At 44.8% G+C, this 26,840-nt stretch overlaps 2 protein-coding genes across 2 annotated transcripts; one reads left to right on the top strand and one right to left on the bottom strand.

Moving 5' to 3' along the window:
- The first annotated feature begins 823 nt into the window (after positions 1-823).
- Positions 824-4,391, top strand: LOC138630491 (putative E3 ubiquitin-protein ligase UBR7). The gene is made up of 11 exons (XM_069714873.1): positions 824-1,031; positions 1,348-1,481; positions 1,586-1,646; positions 1,732-1,830; positions 1,907-1,960; positions 2,044-2,149; positions 2,236-2,360; positions 3,186-3,398; positions 3,551-3,707; positions 3,833-3,894; positions 4,020-4,391. Exons 1-11 carry the CDS (start codon positions 915-917, stop codon positions 4,101-4,103), a joined length of 1,212 nt encoding a protein of 403 aa, XP_069570974.1. The 5' UTR covers positions 824-914; the 3' UTR covers positions 4,104-4,391.
- Positions 4,323-26,701, bottom strand: btbd7 (BTB (POZ) domain containing 7). The gene is made up of 11 exons (XM_069714872.1): positions 26,330-26,701; positions 19,721-19,941; positions 15,968-17,110; positions 11,211-11,419; positions 10,585-10,660; positions 9,964-10,124; positions 9,712-9,855; positions 9,067-9,256; positions 8,742-8,920; positions 8,149-8,553; positions 4,323-7,952 (listed from the first exon to the last, which is right to left on the bottom strand). Exons 2-11 carry the CDS (start codon positions 19,800-19,802, stop codon positions 7,176-7,178), a joined length of 3,366 nt encoding a protein of 1,121 aa, XP_069570973.1. The 5' UTR covers positions 19,803-19,941; positions 26,330-26,701; the 3' UTR covers positions 4,323-7,175.
- Between the last annotated feature and the right edge of the window lie 139 nt (positions 26,702-26,840).

The following is a 26,840-nucleotide window of genomic DNA, read 5'->3' as shown; positions in this document are numbered from 1 at the left end:
ACAAAACACGAATGAATATTCACAATACTACACAACTGATTTCTATGGTGTTCTATTGTGAAGCCAATGTTATCACTGCTAACGATGTGGTTAATACCATAAACATATGTCTATTGGTTAATACACCCGTCAGACAAATCATAAGATGCTTAATGCTAATTTAACACAATCAGTGTATTTTATAGATTCAACAATTTTACAGTTTCAATAATATGTCTGATAACGCTGCTTGCTGAAACTTAAAATCATTGCCGGAAAAAAAAAAAATGATTGAAAGCTAATCAGAGATTTGTGATCTTGGCCAAATAATGTTTGTGCAACAGGTAAACTGTAAAACAAGAAAAGAACCCAAATAAAAAAATATTTAAAAAATTTTTCATTCCATTTAAAACTTAAATTGTTCCGAGAGTGTAATTTATGTTAATTAATCATGATCTAAATTGTCTAAATGATAACAAATTATTGGTTGCCAGGTTGTGAAAATGTCTTCGGCTGATGATTTTCTCGTATTTGGTAACAATGTTGTTGTATGTTATAAAGACCGATAATTCAAACTTGAAAGTAAACAACAACAGTATCATATGAACCAGTCGGCAAAAAAAAACATGTTTTGTTTTGTTTTTTTGCAAGTTGTTTCTTATTAATAGTTCACAACTGATCTATAAATCAAATAATGAATCAATTATCTATGATGGTACCAAAATAAGGGGTTTTAATTAAAAAAAAAAAAAAAAAAAAAAAAAATCTATTTATGATGACGACGACGATGAGTTATAGTACCTTTTTGCGTCACTTCCTCCACGTGGTCTCAGCCCGGACTCCCGCCCGGAAATAGTCATTTGTCAACAGTGTTGAGCGCCGCTGCTCCGTCCCCCGGTGGGTGATTGTGTGTTCGTGCCCCGCCGATTCGCAGAATGGCTGCAAACAAAGAGGAGTCCAATGTGGACGACATGCTCGCCAGCGAGGAGGAGCTCCTGGAGGCTTTGTGCGTGCTGGCTGGAAGTGACCCGGAAAACTGCTCTTATTCCCGGGTAGGAATGACTTCCTGCTGCCCTCGCCTTCATGCGCCTGTTGTCGCTGTTTAACATCGTAGCGTCGTGCAATTAATTGTCAGGACTGTGCACGTTTTACCTGAGAGTTTCTCTTGCATTTGAATTCACGTTTCTCCTCGTGGCTTTTTTTGCGACGTGGCTTGTGTGCATTTTCGGTGTGTCTGCAAGTGTTTCACGTTTGCTCTGCTGCCAGGGGAAGCTTAAAGTCTGCAGTGCTCCGTCACACCGGTGCCTGTCACACATGGTTTGCACACCGCTGCTGTGCGCTCACGCCTTCCTGTGTTCACCGATGCAGGGTTATGTGAAGAGACAGGCGGTGTTCTCCTGCCACACCTGCACTCCCAGTGCTGAGCAGCCCGCCGGGGTCTGCCTGGCCTGTGCCAACAAATGTCACGATGGGCACGACGTCTTTGAGCTGTACACCAAAAGGTAAAATAAAATATAGCACTTTTAGCCCCCCCCTACCTCCCCAGTTTACTCTGTCATCCAAGTCGTTCGCTTAATTTGTCAATCCTTCTGCTCTTTCCTGGTAGGAACTTCCGCTGCGATTGTGGAAATGGAAAGTATGGTGACTTCCAGTGCCAACTAAATCCCGTGAGTCCTCCTAATCTCTGGCTTGGCTCTCTGTGTGCCGTCCATTTTGGGGCTGTTGCTCTAATGACATCTCTCCTATTCACAGGACAAGGAGGAGGAAAACGCCAGAAATGACTACAACCACAACTTCAACGGCTGCTACTGCACGTGTGACCGGCCGTACCCAGAGACGGACGGCCACCAGGTGCTCCTTTTGGTTTTAATCCCTGAGTTCTCGTGTTACTTGATCACTGCGTAACACCCCAAATCATTTTTAACAGGACAACGACGAGATGATTCAGTGCGTCATCTGCGAGGACTGGTTTCATAGCAGGGTAAGCGTCGCTCGGATACACATGTGATCTCCTTCCGTGGCGTCTTCTGCTCATCATGCGCTCATTTTGTGGGTCTCAAACAGCACTTGGGCTGCACCACGGACGAGCCCGAGGAGCTGCAGGAGATGGTGTGCGAGGCCTGCATGAACAAGGCTCCTTTCTTGTGGACGTACGCCGCTCGATTTGCAGGTAGCTCGCAGCAACAACAACAACAACAACAACAAAACAGGTCGCAGTAAAATTCAGAGGGTGATGAATGTGTCTTCCCTCTTCAGTGGCGCCTGTCGTCGGCCGTTCGGAGGAGGAGGAGGAAGAGTCGGAGGTCGAAGTTCAGGAAGAAGAGCTCGGTGGGAGCAGGGATGAGGAGCCGTCCACCAGTGATGAGCACATCAAGCAGGAGGTGAGAAAATTCTTTGATGATTAATAGTTTTGGCAGACAGTGCATTTTTAAATGAATATGGTGATAATGATGATGATGATGATAGTCCAAAATGATGTAAAACTGCAGAGTTTTTAGTTAAGTAACTGCCCCCCCCCCCCACTGCTACCACAGCACCGAAGCCTTCCAGAAAGTGCTGTATGTGCACAAGCAACACGTGACATTTAATGTTTGTGGGAGGCTTTGTATTTGCAGATAAAAAGAACAGAATATGTTTTGGTTTGCTTTTTGAAACTGAACCATTTTACAGCTTTTACAGTATTTGGTTTTGTGCGTGGTGTGCATCTGTATCCATGGCGATGGATGTTTCCTGATTGATGAAGGACCCATTTATCCGTTTGTGTGTTTTGCCCTCCACAGTTGCACACTGCGTAACGGAGGGGTACTGGGAAGTATTGGAGTGCAGTCGTTGCTGTTTTGTTTTTTTGTTTTTCTATGCCAGTGTGCCACTAGGTGGAGCTGGAGGGTGGTGAGCAGATGACAGGCAGAGGACAGGCCAGTTCCTGCTATCCTGCTTTCCCCCTCCTCTGGGTAATTAGAGGAGAAATGACCCGTGAGGCACTGCTTCTCCTGCTCTGTACACGGCATTGGCCAGGCTTCACAGGGCAGCTTACTGTAAACTGGTGATTTTCATCACCCGGCCATCTCATCGTGTCAGTCGCCTTGAGGCTTACTGGGGATCAGTCTGCGCTGCCGCATGTGGAGATGTTTTACAAAGCCCAGGTGTTGTGTGCCGTGTTTCTCCTGCCAGTAAAACCCGTCTTTCTTTTATTCTTTGTATCGCAGGAAGCAGAGAGCAGGACTTTCCCTTGCAAACGAACCCATGAGAAAATGACGGGCAGCCCCGCGAAGGCCACAAGCAAAACTGTGGAGTGCAAGCTGAAGGAGCTGCAGGAGCTGCAGGAGCTGCAGGCGCAGCGGCTGGAGAGGCAGAGGGAGGGAGCGGTGTTCTGGCCTTACGGTTGGCGCTCCGAGCTCTGCACCTGCACAAGTTGCAAGGTAGGCTACGAATGCTCACTGTAAGATTACAAAGAGACCAGACGACACTCATGCCGGCGTTTACCTCTGAAGTGCATGTTTTTAATGCGTGTTTGTCCCTCCCCCTCTCCCCACCCCCTTCTCTCCCCCCTGTATGTTGCACTGGTGCACAGAGGGCCTATGTGGCTGCCGACGTGCAGTTTTTGATGGATCAGTCCGACACCGTCCTGGCCTACGAGAAGAAAGGCATCGAGGAGCCGTTTGGGCAGCACCCACTGATGGCGCTGACGAGCTCCATGGACCGCGTACAGCAGCTCGAGGTCATTTACGGTGAGCGTGGGGAGGGCACCGGTCAATTTTCCTGCAAGGATGCAATCATGTAAAGTGAACCTCGAGGGAGTGGCGATGGATTGAGACTTTAATGTGGACTAATTAATCATCTGTTCCTCCCTCAGGTTTCAACGAGCTGACAACTTCGATCAGTGCATTTTTAGAGCAGTGTTGTTCCGAAGGAAAGGTGAGGAATGCTTGTCTGCATGAGTTATATCTGGAGGACATTTGTCTGTCCTTGTTTTTTTTCTCTCTCTCTCTCACTTCCTCCAAATCTCACCCCTAACACATTTCTTTCCATGTTTATATCAGACAGTCACAGTTGAAGCAGTACACGAGTTATTTGAGGAGCTGCGGGCCAGAAAAAGACGCAGAACCAATGCAGGATATCAGTAGCGAGTCCACGCTGCTGCCATCACACGCCGGTTCGGGTGCTGTGAATGATCGAGTCACTTGGAAAATTTAATAAAGTCTGTTTTTTTGCTGCAATCAGTGTGATCCCAAAGCTTGAACATGTGAAAAGAGTACGTACACATTTGTAGTTATTGTTCTTTTGAGGTGAGTTTACGGTTTCATGTCTTTTTTGTTGTTGTTTATGTTAAGATGATGCCTTAATTTTGAAGCTTGTGATTAAAGTTTCAGATATTCATAGATGTTGCACACTAATAGATTTTTTTTTTTTTTTTTTTATAAAGAAAACAGAGTTTCAGCACTGGATGTTTTCAAGTTGTTTGGCTTATAAGGTTTCAAATGACCACAATGTGACCACGTAACTTCTTGTTAACATTTCTCCTCAGTCATCTTGGCTGACCTTAAAGTCATTGTGTTTACATTGTCAAGAGGTTTAATGCCAAGAAAAAAAACACAAAACTTGACTGTGGAAGTGATAAGAAAAAATATTACTTGTGATGTGAATGTGGATTGATGTTCCAAATAAACACGTGGACAAACAACTCGGCTGAGAGTAAATTAATTCCATAATATCAAACCAGTTTATTTTGAGGATGCCCAAGTTGACCACTGTTATGCACCTTTTGAGGTGACAGTAGAAAAATAGATTCAGTGAAACTAAATGCAACTTAATATCAATCTACAAACATGGTTTCTATGATACCATACAAGTACAATGTACCTGTTACAATTCAACACAAGAAATCACACATTTCAGATGGTTCAATTTCAAAAGGTGCTAAATAACACTATGTACACAAAACAAGCTACATGAGAATTCAAAGAACTATTTGATGCAGGCTGGTAAGCTGGTAGAAAAGAGCTTGCATAGACATCAAAGTCACTTCTCCAATAAAAGCCCAGCCGCAGGCTTGGGAAGGCACTGACTTCTCTACAGCAAAGAGCAAAACAAGGACTTTTTATTCAATGGAACATTGTCCTGGAAAATAAAACAACTACCCAACATGAACATGGGGAGGAATCCGGAGTTTTGCATTTTTTCCCCATGAAGCAACTGAGATGGAAAAATTATTTTTCTGCTTGGCAACTCCATCACCGCTGAGCAGAGAACGAATATCTTCAGATCCTCTACATATTCCGGTTACTTTTAAAGTGAGGGGAGGGAAAATAACAAAAGTGGGGCAGGGGGGGACATCTCTACAAACATGGTAATCCACACCACCTACTATATTGAACAAACTGCCCTAAATGCATTACATTGAATAACAAAATGGATTCTGAGACACAATCTTTTAAGTTTTACACCACACATTCTTAGTGAGTTTTCATGACGAAGACGAGTACACAGTGTTGTCCACTACAGTAAAAACACAGACCTTCAACGACCACTAAAATGTGATAGAAACCATTAAAAAAATTCATCAGAACATGTGGAACTCAATTAATTATATACAATTTCCATTGGAGATATGAGCCAGCAATCGCCAACTTTTCTTCAATATAAGATTCCTTTTTGTTCGGGATTCATTTGTTCCTTTTCCCTTCGGCTGATAAACAGATGGCTCCTACAGTGCAATGAAACTCGTATGTGAGGTTGTACGCCAGCTGTCGGCTGAAACAGGCTTTTATGTGTGCACTTGCAGGGTTGTGGGAGCTACAGCTGACTCTTTAACAGTATATTTAACAGAGGTGGTGACATGGAGGCCTGATGTATATACATGGTTCTAGTGAAGTGCACCTCTACCACACAGGAAAAACTGCAGTGTATGTGTCTGTAGTGAAGAGAACAGTCAAATAAGCAATCAAGAAGGGTTGCAATATAATGACATCATACCTAACTCAATAAAGGCTAACTATAACTGAATATTCCAAGCACTAGTTAAGGCTTACGATTTGAATACTTGATGCTAAACAGAACAAGGGGGAACTCCAACACACTGACCACTGCAATCTGTGCCATCCACCAGTTAATCACCTCAGACTCTGATATGTACAAACAGACCTGACCGAAGAGGGGAGTGTACAGTACTGAGATTGTCTAAACACCTGTGTGTATCAAAGTCATCCTTGCACACAGACACACGCACACACACCTGCTCCAGCTGCAAAACCAACAAATCCGTAGCGCTATATTTGATCGCTGTACGTCAGTTGCCATGGCACCCCTATATTTTTCCACCGTATACTCAGTAATGATCCCGCCCCATGATCCTCCTGCCCAGGTGTCCCCCCGCCTCCACCGCCCACCCCTCCATCTGAAAACCCCAGGCTTCTGCCTCTGAACTCGACAGAGAGGCTGCGATAGTTAACGCCTGACAAAATCATCAGACACGGTTGCTGGAGAATGAGGAGCCCTGATGACCTACTTCCTGTCGGATCCAATTCCTGCTTTGTGTGACCGAGCTGTGGCCCATTACCCATCAGCAGTGCAGAACCAGGGATGAGGAGGTGGAAACTAGTCAGGTGGGTTGCTAAAGGAAGATATGAAATACAAGTCATAGGAGGAAAAAGAATAAAGCCAGACATATTTACATATGATTTCATCACAATACTCTGTGCCAGACTGTGTGCCATTGTTCACTTGTGTAAACTTAAGATTTTTATCCTGTGATCCTCCCATTCTATGCAAGAGACAACAGAGCCAACCAATACACTCTTTTTTCAACCATCAGTTCATAGCTGAGATTCATCGAGTGTCGTGACCTCCTCGCAGCATAACCTCTTTCTTAACAATCAAACTCTCCAGACCAGTCAATCCCAGAAGGGCCCCAGTAATCCTCCAAACCAGCAGGACTAGGCAGACATGCATCGAGAGCTAACCTACAGATTCGACTCTTTCCATACTCTGACTGTGTGATGGATAGCACAGTGTGATAGAGGTAGGACAAAAGGACAGACTATAAATAGCAACCATCGACCACCCCTTTTCCCTGCCCCTATCAAACACACACACACATACACGCAGGCACACATTTAGTGCTTTGCCATCCATTATGACGGACAGAAACTCATCACTTTTTCCCTTTTCTTAACTCAACCCCTGGTCCTGAACTGGGGTTAAAGTGCAGATTTCTTGTAAGGGTAGTCAGGCTTGTTGGGTGACCTGCGGTCTCTGGCAATCTCCTCGCTGACACTGTTTCTGTGATGCTGCTGGAGAGACACGGCGCCTGATGATTCTCCAGCTACAACCATGTCTTCTGGTGTGTCTCTAGGTCCTATGTGCCTCTCCTCATAGCTGTCCATATTGCCACTGGGGGAGCGTAAATGGCCTAAGCCATGAGTCAGGTCTGTCTCATTTGATCGCCCCTTGGGGATATGTCCCATCCTAGAATGCGCCCCAGAGGGGCTGGCAAGGACTCCATCGTGCCTCTGAGAGGTTATAGTGAGGACATCCAGTCGTAATGGGTCTGGGGCAGTCCGTCCCTGCATGTGACCCTGGGACTGACAGTCAGAAACGTAAGGGGGAGGATAGGAGCTGGAAGGGGTGCAGCTGTGGCTGTAGAGGTCTGGTCCTGCAAAGGAGGGCAGAGGGTGAGAAGAGGTCGGGGTGGCAGGTCGACAGGAGAAGTCATACAGGTCAGGGAACTCGGCTTGAGCCTCCAGTTTGGGTTCAGGAGCGTGTCTCTTGCAGGAGTGGCCATGTCCAGGACCGTGGCCGTGGCTGAGGCGGGCAGAGGGGCAGGGCCCATGGGGCAGATGGTGGCCTGAGGGGCCCATGGGGCTGTGAGGGCCTTCCCTGTCCATCTCTGCCATGTGCTGCTCCCTCAGGGACATGACTGACACACCCAGTGCAATGTCAGGCATGAACTCCCTCATAACAGGCTCCATGTTCATCTGCATTGGAAAACGGATACAAACGTGTAACATTACTTGCCAGTCAGGATATCCATGACCGCAGTGGTAAGCCAAGAAGTAACATTTGAATAACACTCACTCACTCACTCACTCACTCACTCACTCACTCACTCACTCACTCACTCACTCACTCACTCACTCACTCACTCACTCACTCACTCACTCACTCACTCACCGCTTGCTGGTCTGAAAGCAAAGCTCGGCCCATAGCCTGTGGGTTGGTGCAGTCCGGGGGCTGGGGCCTGGGCACAGAGGAGTAGTCGGAGCTGCCGTGCTTGGTGCCTGCGTGGCGCTGGATCAGGGTGCGATTGCAGGGGTAGGAGAAGGAACGGGTGGGGGTCGGCATGGGCACGCGGGGTCGCCAGGCACCCTTGAGCTGGGCATGACTGGGTGTGGCAGGTGGGTGGTAGGGGGGAGGCGGGGGAGGTAGGGGAGGGTGGAAGCCTGCTACTCCTTCCAGCTCTGTGAACATGCTATCCATGGCCGGGCTGCTGTTTACCCGACAACGACCCACCTGGCGCAGAGCCAGAATTGGACTCTCATCTCCGAACCGTTCATCTGGGAAGAACTTGTATGGGTTCTGAAAAGAGAGAGAAAAAAAAGGAGGAGCTAAAGAGATCTATAATCACCGAGGTGCTGATAAAGCAAGCCCATTCCTATTTTTCTTATGATTGATTCGTCTTGGGTTGTAAAGGTCCGCGTCTTCTGCATTGCCGCCATCTCGTCCACCTCTAACCTCTGTGGACAAGCAATCTTTTTTCTGCTAACCTGCAGCAGCTCGGTGGCTCCGTCGGCCAGACCGAACTCCCTCAGCACCCGCAGCTGCAGCTCGTAGCTGACGGTGGCTCCCTCGCCACAGTTGAGGCCATAAGCTCTCTGGACCTGCTCTGTGTGTCTCAGCTCATGCAGCCTCCGGATCATCTCCTTCACCACCGACAGCTGAGGCACTGAAAAGAGCAAAGAATCCAAACACGTACATTAATTGACTTTTAAAACAGCCTCAGGTTTATGGAGGAGTTTGTCTATTTCCTGATGGTTACTCAATGCCATTTTAGCACATTAAAGCGTGTGGCTTCCTCAACAATTCTCCTACCTGGAATCTCGTTGGCCACAACCGATGGAGCTGCGGTGGAGTTGCCCACCATTTGCTGGTGGTTGATCATGTGACAGCACTGCGGCACGGCGTTGTTAACCATGTAAAGTGTGTCCGGGACGTTGGACATGCGCACGAGTCGCAAACGCACCAGGTCGGTCTGCTCCACCATCATTTCATCAAACACAGACTGAGGACATGTAAAGAAAAAAAAAAGAAAAGAAAAAAATCCAATGGGCAACTCAAGGACATGGAGAACATTTTGCAAATTAGTTCCACTTGATTGACACTTCATCTAATAATGACTCTCTGGTCTATGGATATGTTCATAAATATTCATGACCGTCAGAAGGCATAAGTTATGAGGAAAGTTTGCAAATGGACATAAAATGAATTTCTGTCAAAATGGTGGCGACCACTATTGAATACTAAATGGGGAGTATGCATAACAACACATGGGTATGGATAGCTTGAGCACGTCTGGGCTATAAACAGGTCCACAAATTTTCCCCAAGCGTTTGATGGGTAGCCGGCCCTCTTCACAGAACCTTGACTCTCTTTGGTGATTCCTATGTGGGACACAAATATTCCACTGCTTCCTGCACTGTCTGTAAGCACCATCAATCATAAGCGTATGAGCCTTACCTTGGCCTCCTCCACATAAGGAGAGAAGAGGCGAGGACGCACATAGATGCCTGTGTTCTTCTGCCGTAACCAGGCATTGGCTTTCCCCCCCTCAGCTGTGGGCAGCATGTCTGAAGGAGGGGTGCTTATCAAACCCCTTTTAAGCTGTGAAGAGTGAGAGGAATGTGGATCAATGCTCGGCCTATGGAGGTCACACCGAGTCAGATACACACTCGCAACGCAGCAGAGCAAAGGTAGACAGGAAGTACTGACCGCGTCAGCCAGCACGTCACTGTTGGGAGGTAAGATGTGCTCGGTCCGGATGAAGGGAAGGAGGGGAGACAGGATCTCCTTTAGCTCCTCCACATCCAAGTCTCTCCTTTTCACTCCCCTCTTGTTTACGCTGTGGGCTGTGCCGCTCAACAGGTTGGGCTCTGGGTAAACAAGGACAGAAACAGCCATTGGCAGCTTTTTAATATGATGCATATGACCGTGACTATTTATCTAACTGTAATTATGCTGTTAATGCTTTTGAGTCAAGCTGCTGGCTGTTTTTCACATTATTTGGACAGGTTCAGTTGAACAAATTATAGATGAATATCGCATAGCGTGCTGTGTGGTTCATATTTCTGAAGCAGGTTGTTCGCCCTTACAATAAAATGACTAATAACCTTGACAAGGAACCCTACAGAACACCATTGCTTACTAATAAGTCAGAGCACAATATGACATGATTAATCAGATAGAGACACTTCCTGTTAATTTCATTTCTTGGGCAATGTTCAGCTCCCATTTTGCTTTTAAGTGTATTTTGGAGGCTTTGGTAAGTGGGCAATTTCCTCAAAGCAATTAGGGGGGCTGCTCAGAGGATAATTATAGAGTGTATTATCTTACCCCTGTCTGCCATCCTCTTAATAAGCTGCTGCTCGCCCCACTTAACAACATACTTGAGAATGTCCTGCTCACTTGCCTGTGAATGAGACCACGGTACAGAAAAAGAGCAAGACAGAGATATAGGACAGGGCGAGAGAAAGACACAGAAATAATATTAGGACAAGGTTAGCTATTGTCGAGAACAGAACAGGGAAGCTGTTAAATGAGGATACGGTGAAAACACAATATGTTCGGGCAGTGTCCCAGCAAAGCTCGGGCCTGCTTGCTTTGTTTGTGTAGTTGGATTTACAACACATCACCTCAACCATCTGGTCTAATGCCCGCGTCGCTTGGCAGTGCAGATGACAGCTCAGCTTTGATTAGGTTCTGGGTTTGAAAGCATTGTGTTTCTCAACTCTGAAAACTCTGGAGACTCGGCGTGTGCATGTGTACATGTTGAACATGTGTACAGTGTGTGAGAGTGAATTTGTGCATTTGTGTGTGTTTATATACTGTATTTTCAACAAGCAATCCCTGTGAACAAGTCAGGCCCCCATTACAGGAACTTGGAAACAAGCAAATATATTCTCCAATATCGTGGGGTGTCACAGAGGACGGCAGGAGATTGACAGGTCGCGTTTCCTTACCTGAAGGTAGTCAGACTGAATTGCGCTGAGAAGGTGCTCTTTGCTAAGCTCGTAGAGAACATCTGAGGTGACAACCTGACTGAACTCCTCGCAGAGGAAGTGCATGGCCTGCCTGTGGACCCACTTGGAGCCATACGGCTGGGAGCTCCACTTCAGAATGGGCACGAGAGAGTCCAGAGACAAGCTTTCCACAACAATGTCCTCGCAGCCTGGAGAGTCAACGAGATGGAGGAGCTGTTTACATCTTGATATTAAATTAGGTCACTCAACTGGCACAAGTGTATCATATTCCAAAAAGAAGCACTGTGGTTTATGCCAGAAATATAAAATGAAATAAACATAAAACAAAAATTTAAAAGAATAACCACAAGTGAAAATGATATAACAATATTTTTAGAATACAGTAGGTAATTCTGAAGCCACTGCCAAACCATCAGTAGTTTTGACTTGTATTCACTGACCCAGGGAGTCTCCCTGTAGTAGCCCCCACATCTTCCATGCTGCGTTTCCTAAATCAGAGCACATACCAGAACAGCAGGCAGTGGCTTTACTCTGCAACACACCAACCCACAGAAATGCCTTTGATACCTTGATGTGTTTCAGTCTCAAGCTGCCTTTTCTTAACCATGATAAGTAAACACAGCAGCCTGAGGAAATGTGCTGCCGGTGCATTGAGCACACACACTTTGCAAATGTGTACACACTTGTGTGCATAAATCAAAAATGCATTAAAAGTCCATTGGGAATTATGTACCTGCTGCTCTAGCCATTTAAAAAAAAAAGAACTACGCTTTGAAAACTCAGCCTACACTGGCACTCAAACTCACACTTAATCTAAGAGAGATCCATTTAGGCAGAAATGCCCCCCCGCCCCTCCACCCCCTCCAACCCCAACATCCACTCAGATTAACATACGATTGGTTTGGTCAGGCTCTCATCGCCATTTCCCACAAAGCCAGAGCTTCAGTGGCTCTTATTCAGAGTCCTTCTCCGATCGTGAACTTTTAGTATAAACTGGACATCCATGGCGATAAAGACAGACTGACTGACGTCGAGTCTGAGATGCCCTGAACTGAAACACAAGCTTGCCAACTTCCTCATTGCAGGCTGTCCTGTCCATCAGCTCATGCTCGGGCCAGTAGCATTGCTCCTCTGGGAAAATCGTATCTTAACTAGAAAATATAAGTTGCGTTTCTTGTCTCAAACCACCACTTAGGGAAATTGGACCTCAGACTCGAGTGCAATGACCCCAGTGATGTATATGAATCTGAGGCTTCATATGCACACATTTTTTAGATGAGAACATACACACTTATATGTAATGATCCACATACACATAAATGCGCATGCATTAACATTTACGATGCACTTCCCCGCTTTGGGCGTCTTTAGATGTAATAGCAAGTTAAAGGAACAAACGCCCTCAGTGTTTTCAAATGAGGGTGGAAATCCTGCATCATTAAGAAGACGGATGAAGTTGAAATGTGGATCCCGGCTCTTCGCCTTTTTTATCCGCTATAAACAGATTGGAAGAGGGAATGTCTTCCAAACAGCTGTGTCTGCTTGTCAACCACTGGTCCCTGTGCTGTCGGTCTTCTAGAAAGTGCTTGAGCTCACTTTAGTCTGTCACCTTTGCATCTTTGCCCTCTCCTGAAAGGAGACACACGGGCATACATGCACAAAAGCTGGCAGTCCCCCATGTGGGGCCGGTGGCAAACAGGAAAGGAAACAGCTCTGCTCTGTGTTCGCACATTAAAATTCACAGCGACAGGCAGTCTTTTAAGACGCAGCACTTTTATCATAAGGTGGAGATTGAAATCAGCATTATATCTAATACTAACCAGCCCCCCTTCTCTTCCTGGGTGGTACACCACATTCACTGGAGCTGAGACAACCGACAAGAATATCAACCCAACAGCCGGAGAAGCAACAGCCTGCTCTCGACTCCACTAACTTTGGAGGATGTATGCATTTTGTCTTGCTGTTATTATTTAGAGCTCTGTGTTTATGGAGAACGCAGTCTCCAAAGCCACTTTAAACATCCACTGCACTCAATGGCCTTTAAAAAACAAGCATGTGTATGTAAACCGTTTGTCTGATGTTCACTCAAGGACTAAGACTTCATTCAACACACACAAAACATAACACAAGACATGCCATTGTAAGCACGGGTCGGTTAGCAAGCACGGAGGGAGAGGAGGTACTACACTGCACACGCTGAAACCACACCGACCGGCTAACATCTCTGCGGCCCGCTTGAAAAATTAATAAGGCTTTTAATACTGGTAACCATTTGAGTGAGATGTAGTCGTAATGGGAGGCACATCTCAAGAATTAATAAGGTAGGAATGACAGAGAGCTCTGCCAGAACCTCGACGGGCCAAAACTTTATATAACCGGGGGGAAGCGAGTCGAGGAGCACGCAAAGGGAAAGACAGTGTGACAGATGAGAGGGTCTCTCCATAAAAAAAACCCGACAAGCCTCCCTGCTGCCTCATGAAGAGACGTGGCAGCTACTGAGGTCTGAAGCGGTGGGATGGACTCAGACAAATTAATAGGTTGGATAATTAACCCACAGACGCCAGAAGTTTGCGAGATTTAGCATTCAGGAAAACAAAAAAAAGCATTAAGGAGGGTAGTAACAGGAAGTTACAGCGCAGGATAAAATGATACCAGGTCAACCTCAAACATCCCACCACATTCCACATAACCGTTTCATGGGAACTGATTAGAGCTGTGCAGCACAGAGGGAGCAGAGGGGATAAAAATACCCGGGAGAAAGAGCTTGTTGAGAAGGGCGGGGTGGGAGGGAAGAGGAGGTGATGGTGCGTGGGGACGACACCATTTGCCTGCTTGCTGGCTTAAGAGTGACCCTGAGAGTGACACGCTAAGCGAGAGGGAGGTTGTGTCCAACCAGCTGTGTGTGTGGTGTTAGTGTACAATGCTGTTCAGATCAGTGCGAAGGGTGTTTGATTCTCAACCCTTCACTCAATACGGTCAATTCAGCAGCCGTACAGAACTGAGCCCGTGCTTTTAATAGATTTTCTACAACCATGCTTATTATTATTATAGAGGGAGCCTAGTACAAAAAATATGTCCTTATACCTTCCTCTCTGAACGGGATGTTTTGTTGTTGTTTTCAAGCTCGAAGAGTCACACATTTTTACCCCATTAAGGCTGCGTCATGTATTAAATTAGGATCAGTGCTGCAGCATTAATTTGCACATAAGAGAATCCTTCGCGGAGAGCCGCATTATCTGCATACTGATGAATCTATATGTTCGTGGTGAATTCAGCTTTATGAATAAGTGTGCTAACATGACATACACTGGAGCAAAAAACACCTCTGACTAAGCCTCGCAGTCGAAGGGAATCTGATAAAAGCAAGGTGACACGTGAAGGGCTCTTATTGTGGAACAACTGCAGCGAAGCGTTTGAGTCACGGCAAAGTCTCATCGGGCCTCGTTCACTAATACGTGCACAAAGTGAGTGCGCGCGCAAAATCACGGCATGATTCATGACACACATTGTTAGTGAATGAGGCCCATTGAGTGCATTTCGAATGTGCTGAATATTAGTGTCATTTAAGTGTTTTGATTTGGAAAATAATATATCGTTTAATGCATCCCATATCACCATTTCAATATTTGACAAACTAATTCCCATGATCATGGCTCTATGAACGACAAGATGGTTACAGGATATCGTAACACGCACTATAATTTGAAAAATTGTGTCGAGTCATACAGCGTCTGACTGAATGCATCTGTTCATCCGAATTAGACTGCTTGAAGTATTTTATGTTGCAAAGATGATCCTAATTAAAGGGGAGCTTTGTTAGGTGTTTTGGAAAGCGCGCCGTGCTCAGACACGCCACCTTGGAGGAGGTGCAGGTGACAAAGTGACTGGCTCATGTCAGAGCATGGCTTTCACCATGTTACTGGAGCAAATCTGAAACAGTGGCGAGACTCTGAGACAGTCTAATCTGAGTAAACGTAGACCGACGATGAAGCGCTGACAGAGGCTCAGATGCTCGGCGTGTATCAGACAGTAAGCTGTCTCCCCACGGAGACACAGACAAACCCTCCAGCCGATATCAACTGTCACTGCCAGCCGCGGTTCGAACGCCCATCACAGTCAGTGAATCTGGTGAACTCTAATCTGATCTGCCACATTAAAAGAGAGAATATCAAGACACAGAGTGAGAGACAAATTATATTAATGCACGGAGGGAGAGATTATAGCAGCCGAGACAAGCCAAGAAATTCATGCCAATTATGGTCAAATCCAGCTAATATTTTTGAGTCTATAGAAACAGATTCCATAATTATGACACACCGGACAGGCAAATTGACTTTGAAATTCACGATCAAGGCTATTTAACATTATCACAGCTGGTGCTGAGGGTTTTTAGCACTTTGTCGAAGAGACCTTTGCAGCACTGAGAGTCATGTAGTCAGTAGACAGGAAGGAAGGAATTATTGAGGAATGAAACTAAACATGTTCGGCAGACTACGCTTAAAAACTACAGTGGGTCAATAACACAAACTTATCAACACGTTAGGAATCACTGATTGTGTTATATTTACTCATATCAAAGGTTTAAATCTGATGTGTCTTGTTATAGATTTAAAGCCATATTACTTACAAACAACATAAAGTGTTTACAACGTGACTGTAATCACACCATATTAAAGAACAACATTTATGTTTGTGCCCTCTTTTGTATTGTTGCTTTGTGTTGGGTAACGACTTACCTTGAGCCAGCATGCTGAACTCCAAGAACAGTGCGATATGGTACAGCTCCATGGCCTCCTCGGTGCGTGTGCTGGCCCCGCGGCCCCCTGACACCAGGGCTTGCACCTCGCCAAGGCTGCCTGCGGAGGGGCTGCCACGCAGCACCAGCCCGAGCTCGACCACATCCGTGTACATGCAGTGGAGAATAACCTGCACGTATTTGCGTGGGATTATGGACTCATCCAACACTATGCGGGTGGGTGTCTGTAATGTGCGCTCTGTCATTTCCTCTCCCGTGCGAATGCGCCTCTGCAAAAGGTTCCTAAAGAAAGGAGAACGGGCAGAGAGGATAGGCTTGTGGGCCCTCAGGTCCTCGTCTGGGGTCCCCGGGCCCCCGCTGCCACCTGTGCCGACTATTGGTGCTGTGGCCACAGCCCCTCTCTCATTGCAGCTCTCTATCATCTCGGAGTCCGAGGAGAAGCTGAGTAGAGCGTCGTAGTAGCACATGTAGTCAAACAAGCCCTTCATATCTGCCTCCAGAGAGTTCGGCGTCCCAAACTCCTCACTTAGCTGCACCAGTACATCCACGTTCTGTAGCCTGGAATCCTCGGCTCCGCCCACCCCAAACTCCCCGGTGTACAGGTAGTGAAGTAGGGCAGAGAACATGGGCACATCAATGCCTGCTGTCTCAATGTCCATGAGAACCTCTGCCCCATAACCAGGCGACGAGGACAGCAAGGTCTTGAAAAAGGGGCAGCGAGCGGCCAGGATGGCACGGTGAGCCGGAAAACAGGTGCCTTGAAAGATGAGGTCCACATCAGTACAGTACTTGTGCTGGTAGAGGGCAGCCAGATCTCGCTGCAAGCTGGGAGCCTCTGCACGTGCCAAGCTGGCCTGGAAGCTCAGCTCCTTAAGGGCTGCCGTTCCCTCGTACTCCTCCACCAGGGCGTTCGTGTCGCGGACGTCCCACCCCGATAAAAGCTCCCGCATCTGCCGTGCATGATCTGCTGAGCGGCTCGATTTCCTCCTTTTGATGAACCTCCGTTTGAGGGTCGCCAGACCAAGGCTCTTCTTCTTCCTGTCTGCAGGCCGCTCGTGGCCGTGCTCCAGGCTATATAGCTTCGACTCCCAGCCATATCCCTGCTGAGAGTAGGATGAGGTCCCTGGAATAAAAACACATGAAGTAATTAACCTATTAACATTATTAAAAAGCTGCGTGCAAAATTCTGGGCAACCTTGAACAAATGACTATGTTGCTGTGTTTTGAAGTGAAAAGTAGTAAATTAGACAAAATTACACTTTAATCAAATAGTACTGCACCGTTACATTTTGTTGTACGTGCAAAAGTTCAGGGCATCCTATCAGCAGAGAGCACAGCTTATAAACACTCATCTTGATTTATGAACTGTCTGCTTCTCTTGCAGATTTCCGAGATGTTTGAAGGCTGCCTTGCACACACAACGGCTTAAGATCTACCGACAGATTTTAAGTGACGTTGGCCGCACAAAGAGCTTCTGCTTCGTGGTCGATTTTTGGAATCTGCTTTGGATCATTGTCTTGTTTTTTGTTGACGTCTGTGATGACGCCGCAGGTTTCCATTACAATGACACTTCCATGTAGGCCATGTTTGTGTATCAATGCGCCCGCCGGTCCTTCCCGCCATCCTTTTGCAGTAATACAGGCGGTTTTCTTTGCCGTTCTGCCCAGCAGACGTGTAGCTTAGTCTGGAAGTTTTCTTGGGTCTTCGAGGTCTCGTTGTGACTTTCACAATTCCCTTTAACTGCCATATCTTAATGACATTCTGGACAGTGGAAATTGTAAGCTGGAAGCGCTTTGATATCTTTTTATAGCCTTCTCCTGCTTTGGCTGACAGTTAGCTTCATTTTCAGATCCTCTTATCAGCTGCTTAGAAGAGCCCATGATTGTTAAGCGTTGTGTAGGTCTGATGAGAGTGAGTTTATTAAACTGGAATTCCCAATGATAATTCTCGCTCTCCTTTGCCGTCAGCAACAAGCTAACAAGCCAATTAGGGCCTAATGAAATCCTGAGACTTTTCCAGGAGACAAAGTCGTTTTCCTTCACTTTTGTAGATGCCACAATTATTCTATCTTTTTTTGTTTTGCTTTCTATTTTTCAAGTTCTTGAAATAAAAAGCAAAACTGCATAAAACATTGCGAAATTTCACTTTAATGCTTATTTGCTTCAAGGGTTGTATTCACTTCTTTTCACTCCAACACATGTTTGATTTTTCCAACCCTTGCATGCTAATATATTCCATTTAAAAAATGCTTTTCCAGTGAGACATGAAATCTCCTAACCCCAACACCAGTTTACTGTTGCAGGCCAGACTGCTAGAAACACAGTCTGTCTCTGGCCCCCCCGTGGTGTGCCTGGCCCCGTCCGGCCGAGCACACTCTCCCCTGACCCAGCTACCAAAGCATCTGGATCTGGTTCAACGACAGAAAAATACACACAGAATCCCTTTATTTTGTTTTGCTTCAGACCAAACCGTGGCCCATCACAGTAACAACCAATTATAATTCTGTCCTACTTTGTACTCCTTTATGAACCTGGGTCCATTCACATATTTGGGCCCAATCAATTGCAGTAAATAGCAGTTATCTTTGGCTTGAGACTGGATTCGAATGTCAGAGGAAGCTCTGCCAAGGAGATCCTCTCTGCATGCCCTTCTCTCAGCATCCATCACTGTGACCCAAATAGTAATCATTCTAACACTGAGAAACTGTGGCCCAGGCCAGCTCAACCGAGCAGCTACAGGGCTCAAAGCGAACGCAAGAGGTCTCAGGGGCTACTGAGATAATTTGGCTCCTTTCAAAAACTTTCACTTTGAAGTAGAAGTCCACAAAAACCTCAGACCCAAGTCATTTCAAAACCGAAATAAACATTTTTTGTTACGGAAAGACTTATTTAAATTAATCTCTGAAGCAGTTCTCCAAACTGTCTGGCACCGAGGACTGCAGGGAAAGATTTAAGGGCCATAATCCAGACTCTCTCTCGCTCTTTCTAACAACCAATCCAAAATGCTTCCTAAATACCTATACAAGCAACAAACACACACAAATGAATATAACCTATACCGTATGTCAGACAATTTTTTTCTACACGCTGACAGAGAGAAGATACGTTCTCAAAAAATAACATCAACATTGCTGAAATTGGAATAAAAAATTAAAAAAAACACATTACAATTAAGTGTCACACCACTCGGTAGAAAAACGTGGCAGTCCATCAGGCTGCCTATAGCTGGTCATCATGACATCTGATTAGCTACCACTCTGTCTACGAAATATAATTAAACGCTGATTAAAAAAATACTTCATGGAACTTTGGTTAACAACACATTATGGACACAGGTTTCTTTGCATATCTGCCTTCAATAATACTTCATGAAGTCCATATGGCGGAGAGAGCACATGCATTGTTTTTTTGTTTTTTTTTATGCATTTGTGCCAGTTGTATGAGTCCAGTTCAAGAGCTCTCATGCACAAAAATATTCACCTCTTTCACCACGAGTTTCCATGGAAGCAGGTTAATCTAATCTGAAGTGTGAGTTTGGCCATGCTAGACTCCCATTATGTGTTTGTAACAGGGGTGGAGAGTGAATTAGGTTCACGACTATAGTTTTGACACACAGCAAATGGAGCAATTGTGTATTTGACCAATAGTTCATGGAACAGATTTTCATAATATGCCAACAGAAAATACTAAATCATGTATTAGAGCGGATCATAACACACGAAGTTATAACGTACCTATAAAAGTCTGCTGTGCCTGTGCGTTTCCCCCGAAGCGTGGGGAGCATGAGTGTGGATAGCTGGATCCATTGGCACCCATCCTCACTTCTCTTCACTTGCTATTTGGGGGTCCCCCCTCTTGCTGAGTCATTCTGCTCAGACCACGTATTCCTCTCAGTCGTGGGTCCGGCGCGGGTCCTCTGAAGCCTCCTCAGAGCCCCAGGCCCAGGCTGCCATGCCTGGAAGAAGACAGATGAAAGAAGACAGGCAGAGAGACATTTAAGCCAAAGAGTGACTGTGTTTTAAATGTTGCTAACTAACATGTCACAGGGATTACAACGTGACGGCTGCGGACTGTTTGGACCCGATAAAAGATAATGAACAGCCAGAGGTTGAGGACGCTGAACAGAGGGAGATCTATTGCTATCTATAACACTGCTCCAGCCATATCGATTTCAGTACAATTATGAATCATAGCTGTCTTAGCTATTTTACAGGCCTGAAATGCTGAAAATTGTTTGAGTTTACTTTTTCTTTTTTAAGAGTGTCTTCATCTGGAGACTGCTCAGCCGTCTATCTATAATCTTCAACGGTGACTTCGGTTAACAGAGACTTCCTTTTCCTCCCCTCAGGAAACTGACTGGCAGTGAACTACAAATCTAATGCAGATGTAGGGTGATTCTCAGAGTGACGTACGACTCCGCACAACCCGCTCAACGTTTGCCCATTTCAGTAGTTTAACCATTTCTAGTCTAATGAATAATTTAGATGTGGTTCCAGTTCTGTTAATATAAGCACGGTGCGGTTATACTGCACTTCGAGTGACAATTGGTTAACCATATCAATCATATCAGAGGCAAGGAGATAATATACACTCATTTATTTAATACTGAAGTGTCTCAAGCGAGCTGTCAGTGCAGTCAAACTGAGCACAGCATCATTGCTGCAATATCTCGTAGTTGTTCAGGGAAAACAATGAACTCTGAGCAGTGCTTAGCAGCAGTGTTTATGGGAAATGTTTGAATGCAACCTCAGTCCAGTAAGTAACCCAGGCAATATATAACATGACAATATATAACAAGAGACAACATAAATCTGTCTGCACTTGGCAATTTTGCCATACAGTTTAAATAGTGATGGGCTTTCCTTAATATTTGTGGCTGTATTAGGTAATCGTGGAGGTAATCAAACACAAGCAGACTCTGCCAGCGCTGGACAAGGTCTGGTTGCACGAATACAGTATTATTCGGCCAGAGGGACTATTGTCTGAGGTAGCACTTATTTTCAGAGAGATGGGACAGTGCTTTTGCAAAATATTGTTGGAGGAACTTAATTTGATAGGACATGGGGAGGCGACCCCTTGAATGAAATGGCTAAATCCACACACAAAAGGACTGAAAATAGCCAAGCAGTCCGCCTTATTGCATCCAAATCTTCATCAATACTTGCCATTTTCAGCGTGCAGGTTGCTCGGTTGCAAGTTGTTGTTTGAAAAGTGTAAAACGCAGATAGTAGAAAAGAACGCGAATACAGCCTGATTCAATCAGACATCTTTAAATCTACCGTCTACATTTGCTGAGCAGAACTATTCGGCAGGTTGCTGCAATTTTCAGAAGAGCTCTATGGAAATATTGGATTTTCATATTATCTTAATAATTTTTGCATCTATGTGATATATGGAATATCTTAATCAGTCAGGTATTCAATTGATTGGATGAACCACGAACAGACATTCAGATTATTTTAAATGAATGAACAATTTCTCAATCGATTTTTTTGACACAAGATATTTTTGAACTCCGGTAAATTTATTAAAATGAATCATGGCTGAACATTACGGATAGATGAGAGTTATTGTGAATGTTATTAGTAGCCCCTGTGCTTTTCCTACCGAGTCAAATGTCTGCAGTAAAAAGACCTGTCAGAATCTATCTTAATATTTTGACATAAAATTGCATAAACCTTGAGAGGCTTTTATGCATATCACACTTCACTGGAGAAAAAAATTCTACAAGACATAACATTTGACCATTCAAGTGCTTATTATTTTTCATGGTTGGGCGACCAATACATGATTGAAGCACAGACATTGTGTTGAAAATTCAGAGAGAGCAGAGCAGCTTCCGGTGGTGCCATACAGTCATTACCATAACACATTCTCGTCAGCAATGGAAGCAGCCAAGGCGCTCGTTTTCCTGCTCTCTCTTTGTACTTTCACAAGCTATGATCTAAAAGAAAAACAGGGCACCTCATTAACTAAGCACACTGTCAACTAATCAGGCTAATAACTGCAACTCCACTATATCCGACACCATTTCTACAAGCAAGTAGACTGAAAATCACAATTACATGGATTATTTTCCAAAACAGAGGGCCAGCTTAATACGGCTCCTTATAAACATTATTAAGAGGTTTAGAGATGTGATTTGCATTGTGGATCTTTGTAGAATAACTCTATATAAGAGCAGTCATACGGATATATACACATCTAATATCTTTTCTATGCAAAACCAGACTAAGAACTGGAGTGTGATGGGAAATCTGTTTTATCTCAGCCTGCTCGTTTTTCCTGCCTACCATACTAATAAATCATTGTGTCTGCCCCTGTAGAGCAGCTCTCCACAGCCTCCCAAGGGTTCAATGCAAAACCACAGCCTCTTACTCCACACACAAATAGTCACCAGGCAGTCACAATGGAGAACTCCAATAAAAATGTTGGTTGATCTTTATTTCATTAGACTGCTTTAAATAAGCCCCGTCTTCACAGGGAATTCATTTGGACAAAATTAGAAATTGAATTTGAATATGTAGGAGGGAGGAGGAAGCCCTTGAGATATATGCTGTCTTGTTTACAAAAGGCGGCAGTGGTGGAGGTGGAGGTGTGGGGGTCCTCAAAGGAGCACAGCAGAGGAAGAATAAAAGCAAAGCAACCGACACATCTCTTGAACAATACGCCGACTTCCCAGCGAGGCAACTTTAACTCATTCAAATGAGTGAACCAAATTTAACTTTAGCTGCAGTGCAGAATTCTAAAAGCATAATTTAGGACAGCTATCTCCTTGAGACCTGACTCACAACGTTCAATAAAGCATCATCTCCACCGTTATCTCCCCGACGATAAACATCGAGGCGGTTTTCTGCAGTTTGAAGTGAAATGGTGTGCAGTTCTGCGGCGCTCGGACTCGACGAGGGCAGTGCCACAGACGGGGAAGGCAGACGCCGGGCCGAGCTGGACAATGCGTCCCTAATGAGAGGTGACAGGAGACACTCCCTGCCCCCACCTACCCCTCCACGCACACACACACATCCACACACAGACATATGCGTCCTTTCAAACCGCTTCACTTTGCCTCAGTCATCTGGTTCGTTTTATTTTATCTCAAAATCATCCACTCGCCTTGGTTTAGAAGACAGAAGCCCAGACTCTCCCGCTGAACAGCACCACACAGAAATAGTTGGCAAAAGAACAGGACCAATCTATTATTCAAATGACAGTCGGGGCCCTTTATCAATCATTTATGTGGATTTCCTCATCATGGCTAGAGAAAATGGAAGAGGTATATACACGGGCCTCCTTTCCCCAAACTTTCAGCAGCACATTCCCTATTATTTCAGCCTTTTACAGCTTGTCCCCGTAAAACAAAGCTCATCTACTGGAACCCACACAACAAATATTTGAAGTCAAAGTGTTAATGAAGCTAGACAGGCTCGATGAGACTTCAACAATCATAATTTATGCTAACAATTACTTGGACAATGGAGCAGATGATTGAGAAACGAAAATGTCTTCTCTTTCTGGCATTTATAACAATTTATCAATCTGAGAGATGCACACTGCTCTGCTGAAATAAACACATTATGTGATGTGACCTCTGTTGGTCTGACTGTGAATTCTATGAATTACATTCCCCCCTCCCCAAGTTTGGATCGGCATCTTTGTTAAGCTGAGTGAGCCGGTGGATGAAAAGGCAGAAACAGCAGCAGAAACACTGAAACACTTCCCCCAAACACCTTCCTGTTTACAATTACGAAGCAGCCTCCACAGAGCCCGTTATGCTTCAACGCTCTCTCATACGCACATCTTCAATTTCATGTTTTCTACATGAGGGATTTTATTTAGTCCACCGCTGGTGTGGTATGACGTCCCGTCACAGAGTATACTTTTCTGACTAACGAAAAAAGAAGATGCTGGCCTCGGAGATAAAACTAAAACTATCATAAAACCTGTTAAATGGCTTCAGGGCAGAGTTGGCCTTTATGTACTTTGCTAACCAAGCTGCATAGAAATACAGCTTTCAGATTGTAATTACAGACTGCTGGACTCTTTGGATATTTGATACAAAGGGTCATAATAAGCGATGCAGAATTGAGCTGAAACCAGAACTTTCTAGCACCGAGTGACCTCCGTGATATTGATGCGTCTGCGCACATCCCACAGCAAGATTTGCGACTGGAATTTGGTGGATTGGAAACAAAATAAATTGCTCCCTCTTAAAAATAAGTCATATTTCTGTCTGAAATGATAACCGGAAAAACTAAATTGAGAGGCAGAGCGGACCGCTTGCGTCAGCACTGTTTTTGCCAATCAGGTAAATTAGTATAACATTGCATCGGGCTATTGGGCTGATTACAGACCGCCAGAAGGGGCACAGGAAACGAAAGGAATCAGAACGGGCTGGAAAACAGACGACGCACTGAAATGACAGAAACAGATAGAGGAAACAAAAGTCCTCACAACGATGACTCACTGTGAGCAGCCTCTGGATTAGCCTGTGTCAACCAACACTATGAACGTGGTACTGCATATTTGACATTTCACTGACTTTGCTGTCAGCTGATTACATTTCGCTCTGGACGTCAGGATACACAAACAAAACAGCGGATATCACTCTTATTGTTTCGTAAGCATTTAACATGTTTTCTTTTAGACGTTTGGCCGCAATAACGAGTCTATTAATGAAATAGTTGATAGACAGACAATTGTTTAGAGTGATGTTTGTTGTTGTTGTGGACTGTTGGTCCGGACACAACAAGACATTTTAGGCTGCACCTTTACCTTTGGGAAACACTGGTAAACATTTTTCACAATTTTCTGACTTTTTAAAGACCAAACAGCTAATGAAAAAAACAACAACCATGATGACACCGAAAAGAACAAAACGACTACATCTCATCCTGTAGGTCTGTTTGCAACGCTACGCTGCACAGGACCATGTTTTCAAGAAAGAAAGGACAAATGTGCACACACTCATGACTCCACAATCACAGTCTGGTGGTCGATCTTCAGACGACGAGTGGCAACTCGAGGAAACAGTGAGTGCTTATTTGAGATGAGATGTCAGTGTTTGTTGTGCTCTCTTTCCGACTGGTCAGGGTAAACAGCATTCAGGTCCAAGTCAGGCTCAATCAGCTTCTCTGTGGCAAGTATTTGCAAGCTTTCATGCCAGTCATGAACTTCAGAGCATGTAACTCCGATAATTATATGTCATTATATGGCCCCGGAGCACTGACACAAATACTTAACCTGGTAAAATGAGAAACCTAAGTGCTGGCAGGCACAGTGAATGCACTTTTTTTTCCCCCCTCCAAATGATAAGACCAGACAGACACTCACAGCTCACCTTTCAGAGGAAGATGGGGTTAAATAGCCTGATGAGTCTACCCACAATTTCAGTGAGATTACCTCAGGATTATCACAGTCTGCATATGGGTCCTCAGCACTTAAATAGACGGTGACAGCAACACACATTATGGAGATGGTTGGAGAAATCCCCCCCGAGATAGCAACACAAAAACTGTTTTTTTTTTTTTTGTGAGCTGTCTGGTAATGACTGTGAACAAAACAGTTTATATATATATACATATATATATATAAAGCAGAAATTATACCTGCATAGATACAGCAATTACTAAACCTCTGAATTAATACTGGAAATGATTATATGACACTCAAAACACCAATAAATGCTCATCAACACATACAGATTGCAGTGACAGTCCACATTGTTGTCATAGCACAGTCTAACAACAACACAGCAGCAATAACCAGCAACACGTAGGTCGACCCGCAAAGTACAAAATCCACATTTATCCTGAACTTTTCGGTCAATCAAGCTTCATAAAAAAAAATAAAAAAAAAAATAACTAAACCGTGTTTACCAAAGCAATCATTTGCAAAGGCTTTGTTAGCCTGTCGTTATCACGGAGCTATTGTTGCTCTTTTTGTGTGTGTGTGTGTGGGGGGGAGAGAGACTACAACTGGTGGGCTATCACTGCTCAGCGGAAACCTTGGTTAGAAGTGCCTGCAAGAGGAGGAACACACAAAATAAAAAATAAATAAAAAAATCAAGTAGGATTGTTACTCTAAAAGATGATTAAAAAAAAATAATAATAATAAAAATAAAAAAAGGAAAGGAGGAGTAATGCCCAGATATTTCGAGACATCCCAGCCAGAGGAGTCATATTCACCACAGCCCTGTAATTAGTAGCATATCCTAAGAGGCTAAGGGTGAAGCTATCTCCGCCGCGTCGCTGTGACTTTCCCCCCCGTCGGCGGCGGACTTCGAGCAGGATGCGATGCAACTGTTGGAAAAGCGAGCGTTTCTAAAAAAAAAAGAAGATATTTACCAGAAAGTGGAGAGCTCCGTGGGCATTATTCCTCCTCGTAGTTTCAGCGGTCCAACTTGTCTCTCTCGCAGAGGGAGAGGAGGAGGAGAAGGAGAAGAAGAAGGAGAAGAAGGAGAAGAAGAAAAAAAAATGCAGCTCAACACCTTCTTTTTCCAACTCTGCTCATTACGCACGGCTCGACGTCAGCGTCCACATTTGGTCCCCAATATGCGGCGCATTTGCACTTGCGTTGACTTTCTGGCAATTTTTTCCGCATTTACCTCGATTAAAAACTAAACTAAAACCGTTTTTATTCTCTGTTCGGTTCGATATTTCACCATAGTAGCACAACGCCTTGCTGGGTGGTTGTTATGGCCTATCCCAGCGCTACCCGCTTGAAAGCTACTCAATTTAGGATGGCAGCTTCCGGATAAGGACTTTCAAAATAAAACCTTCGACTATCATCCATCAGCATTTTCTTACAGTAACATCACATGTTTGATTTTCTATTTCGAAAAAGTAATTTTAACAC

This window comes from Brachyistius frenatus, unplaced genomic scaffold, assembly GCF_029030835.1.
Source record: "Brachyistius frenatus isolate BFR_SWC_R1_liver_20210118 unplaced genomic scaffold, ASM2903083v1 Contig_136, whole genome shotgun sequence".
Classification (NCBI taxonomy): Eukaryota; Metazoa; Chordata; class Actinopteri; family Embiotocidae; genus Brachyistius; species Brachyistius frenatus.
The sequence above is the reverse complement of the archived record's forward strand: the minus strand, read 5'-3'. Positions and strand labels throughout refer to the sequence as shown.

Coding starts and splice junctions, on each gene's coding strand:
- LOC138630491 (XM_069714873.1), top strand. CDS start 915: ATGGCTGCAAACAAAGAGGAGTCCAATGTGGACGACATGCTCGCCAGC. Junction 1,032..1,347: donor AAAACTGCTCTTATTCCCGG/GTAGGAATGACT, acceptor TCACCGATGCAG/GGTTATGTGAAGAGACAGGC. Junction 1,831..1,906: donor CAGAGACGGACGGCCACCAG/GTGCTCCTTTTG, acceptor CATTTTTAACAG/GACAACGACGAGATGATTCA.
- btbd7 (XM_069714872.1), bottom strand. CDS start 19,802: ATGGGTGCCAATGGATCCAGCTATCCACACTCATGCTCCCCACGCTTC. Junction 8,921..9,066: donor TGTGGCCAACGAGATTCCAG/GTAGGAGAATTG, acceptor TGCTCTTTTCAG/TGCCTCAGCTGTCGGTGGTG. Junction 8,554..8,741: donor GAGCCACCGAGCTGCTGCAG/GTTAGCAGAAAA, acceptor CTCTCTTTTCAG/AACCCATACAAGTTCTTCCC.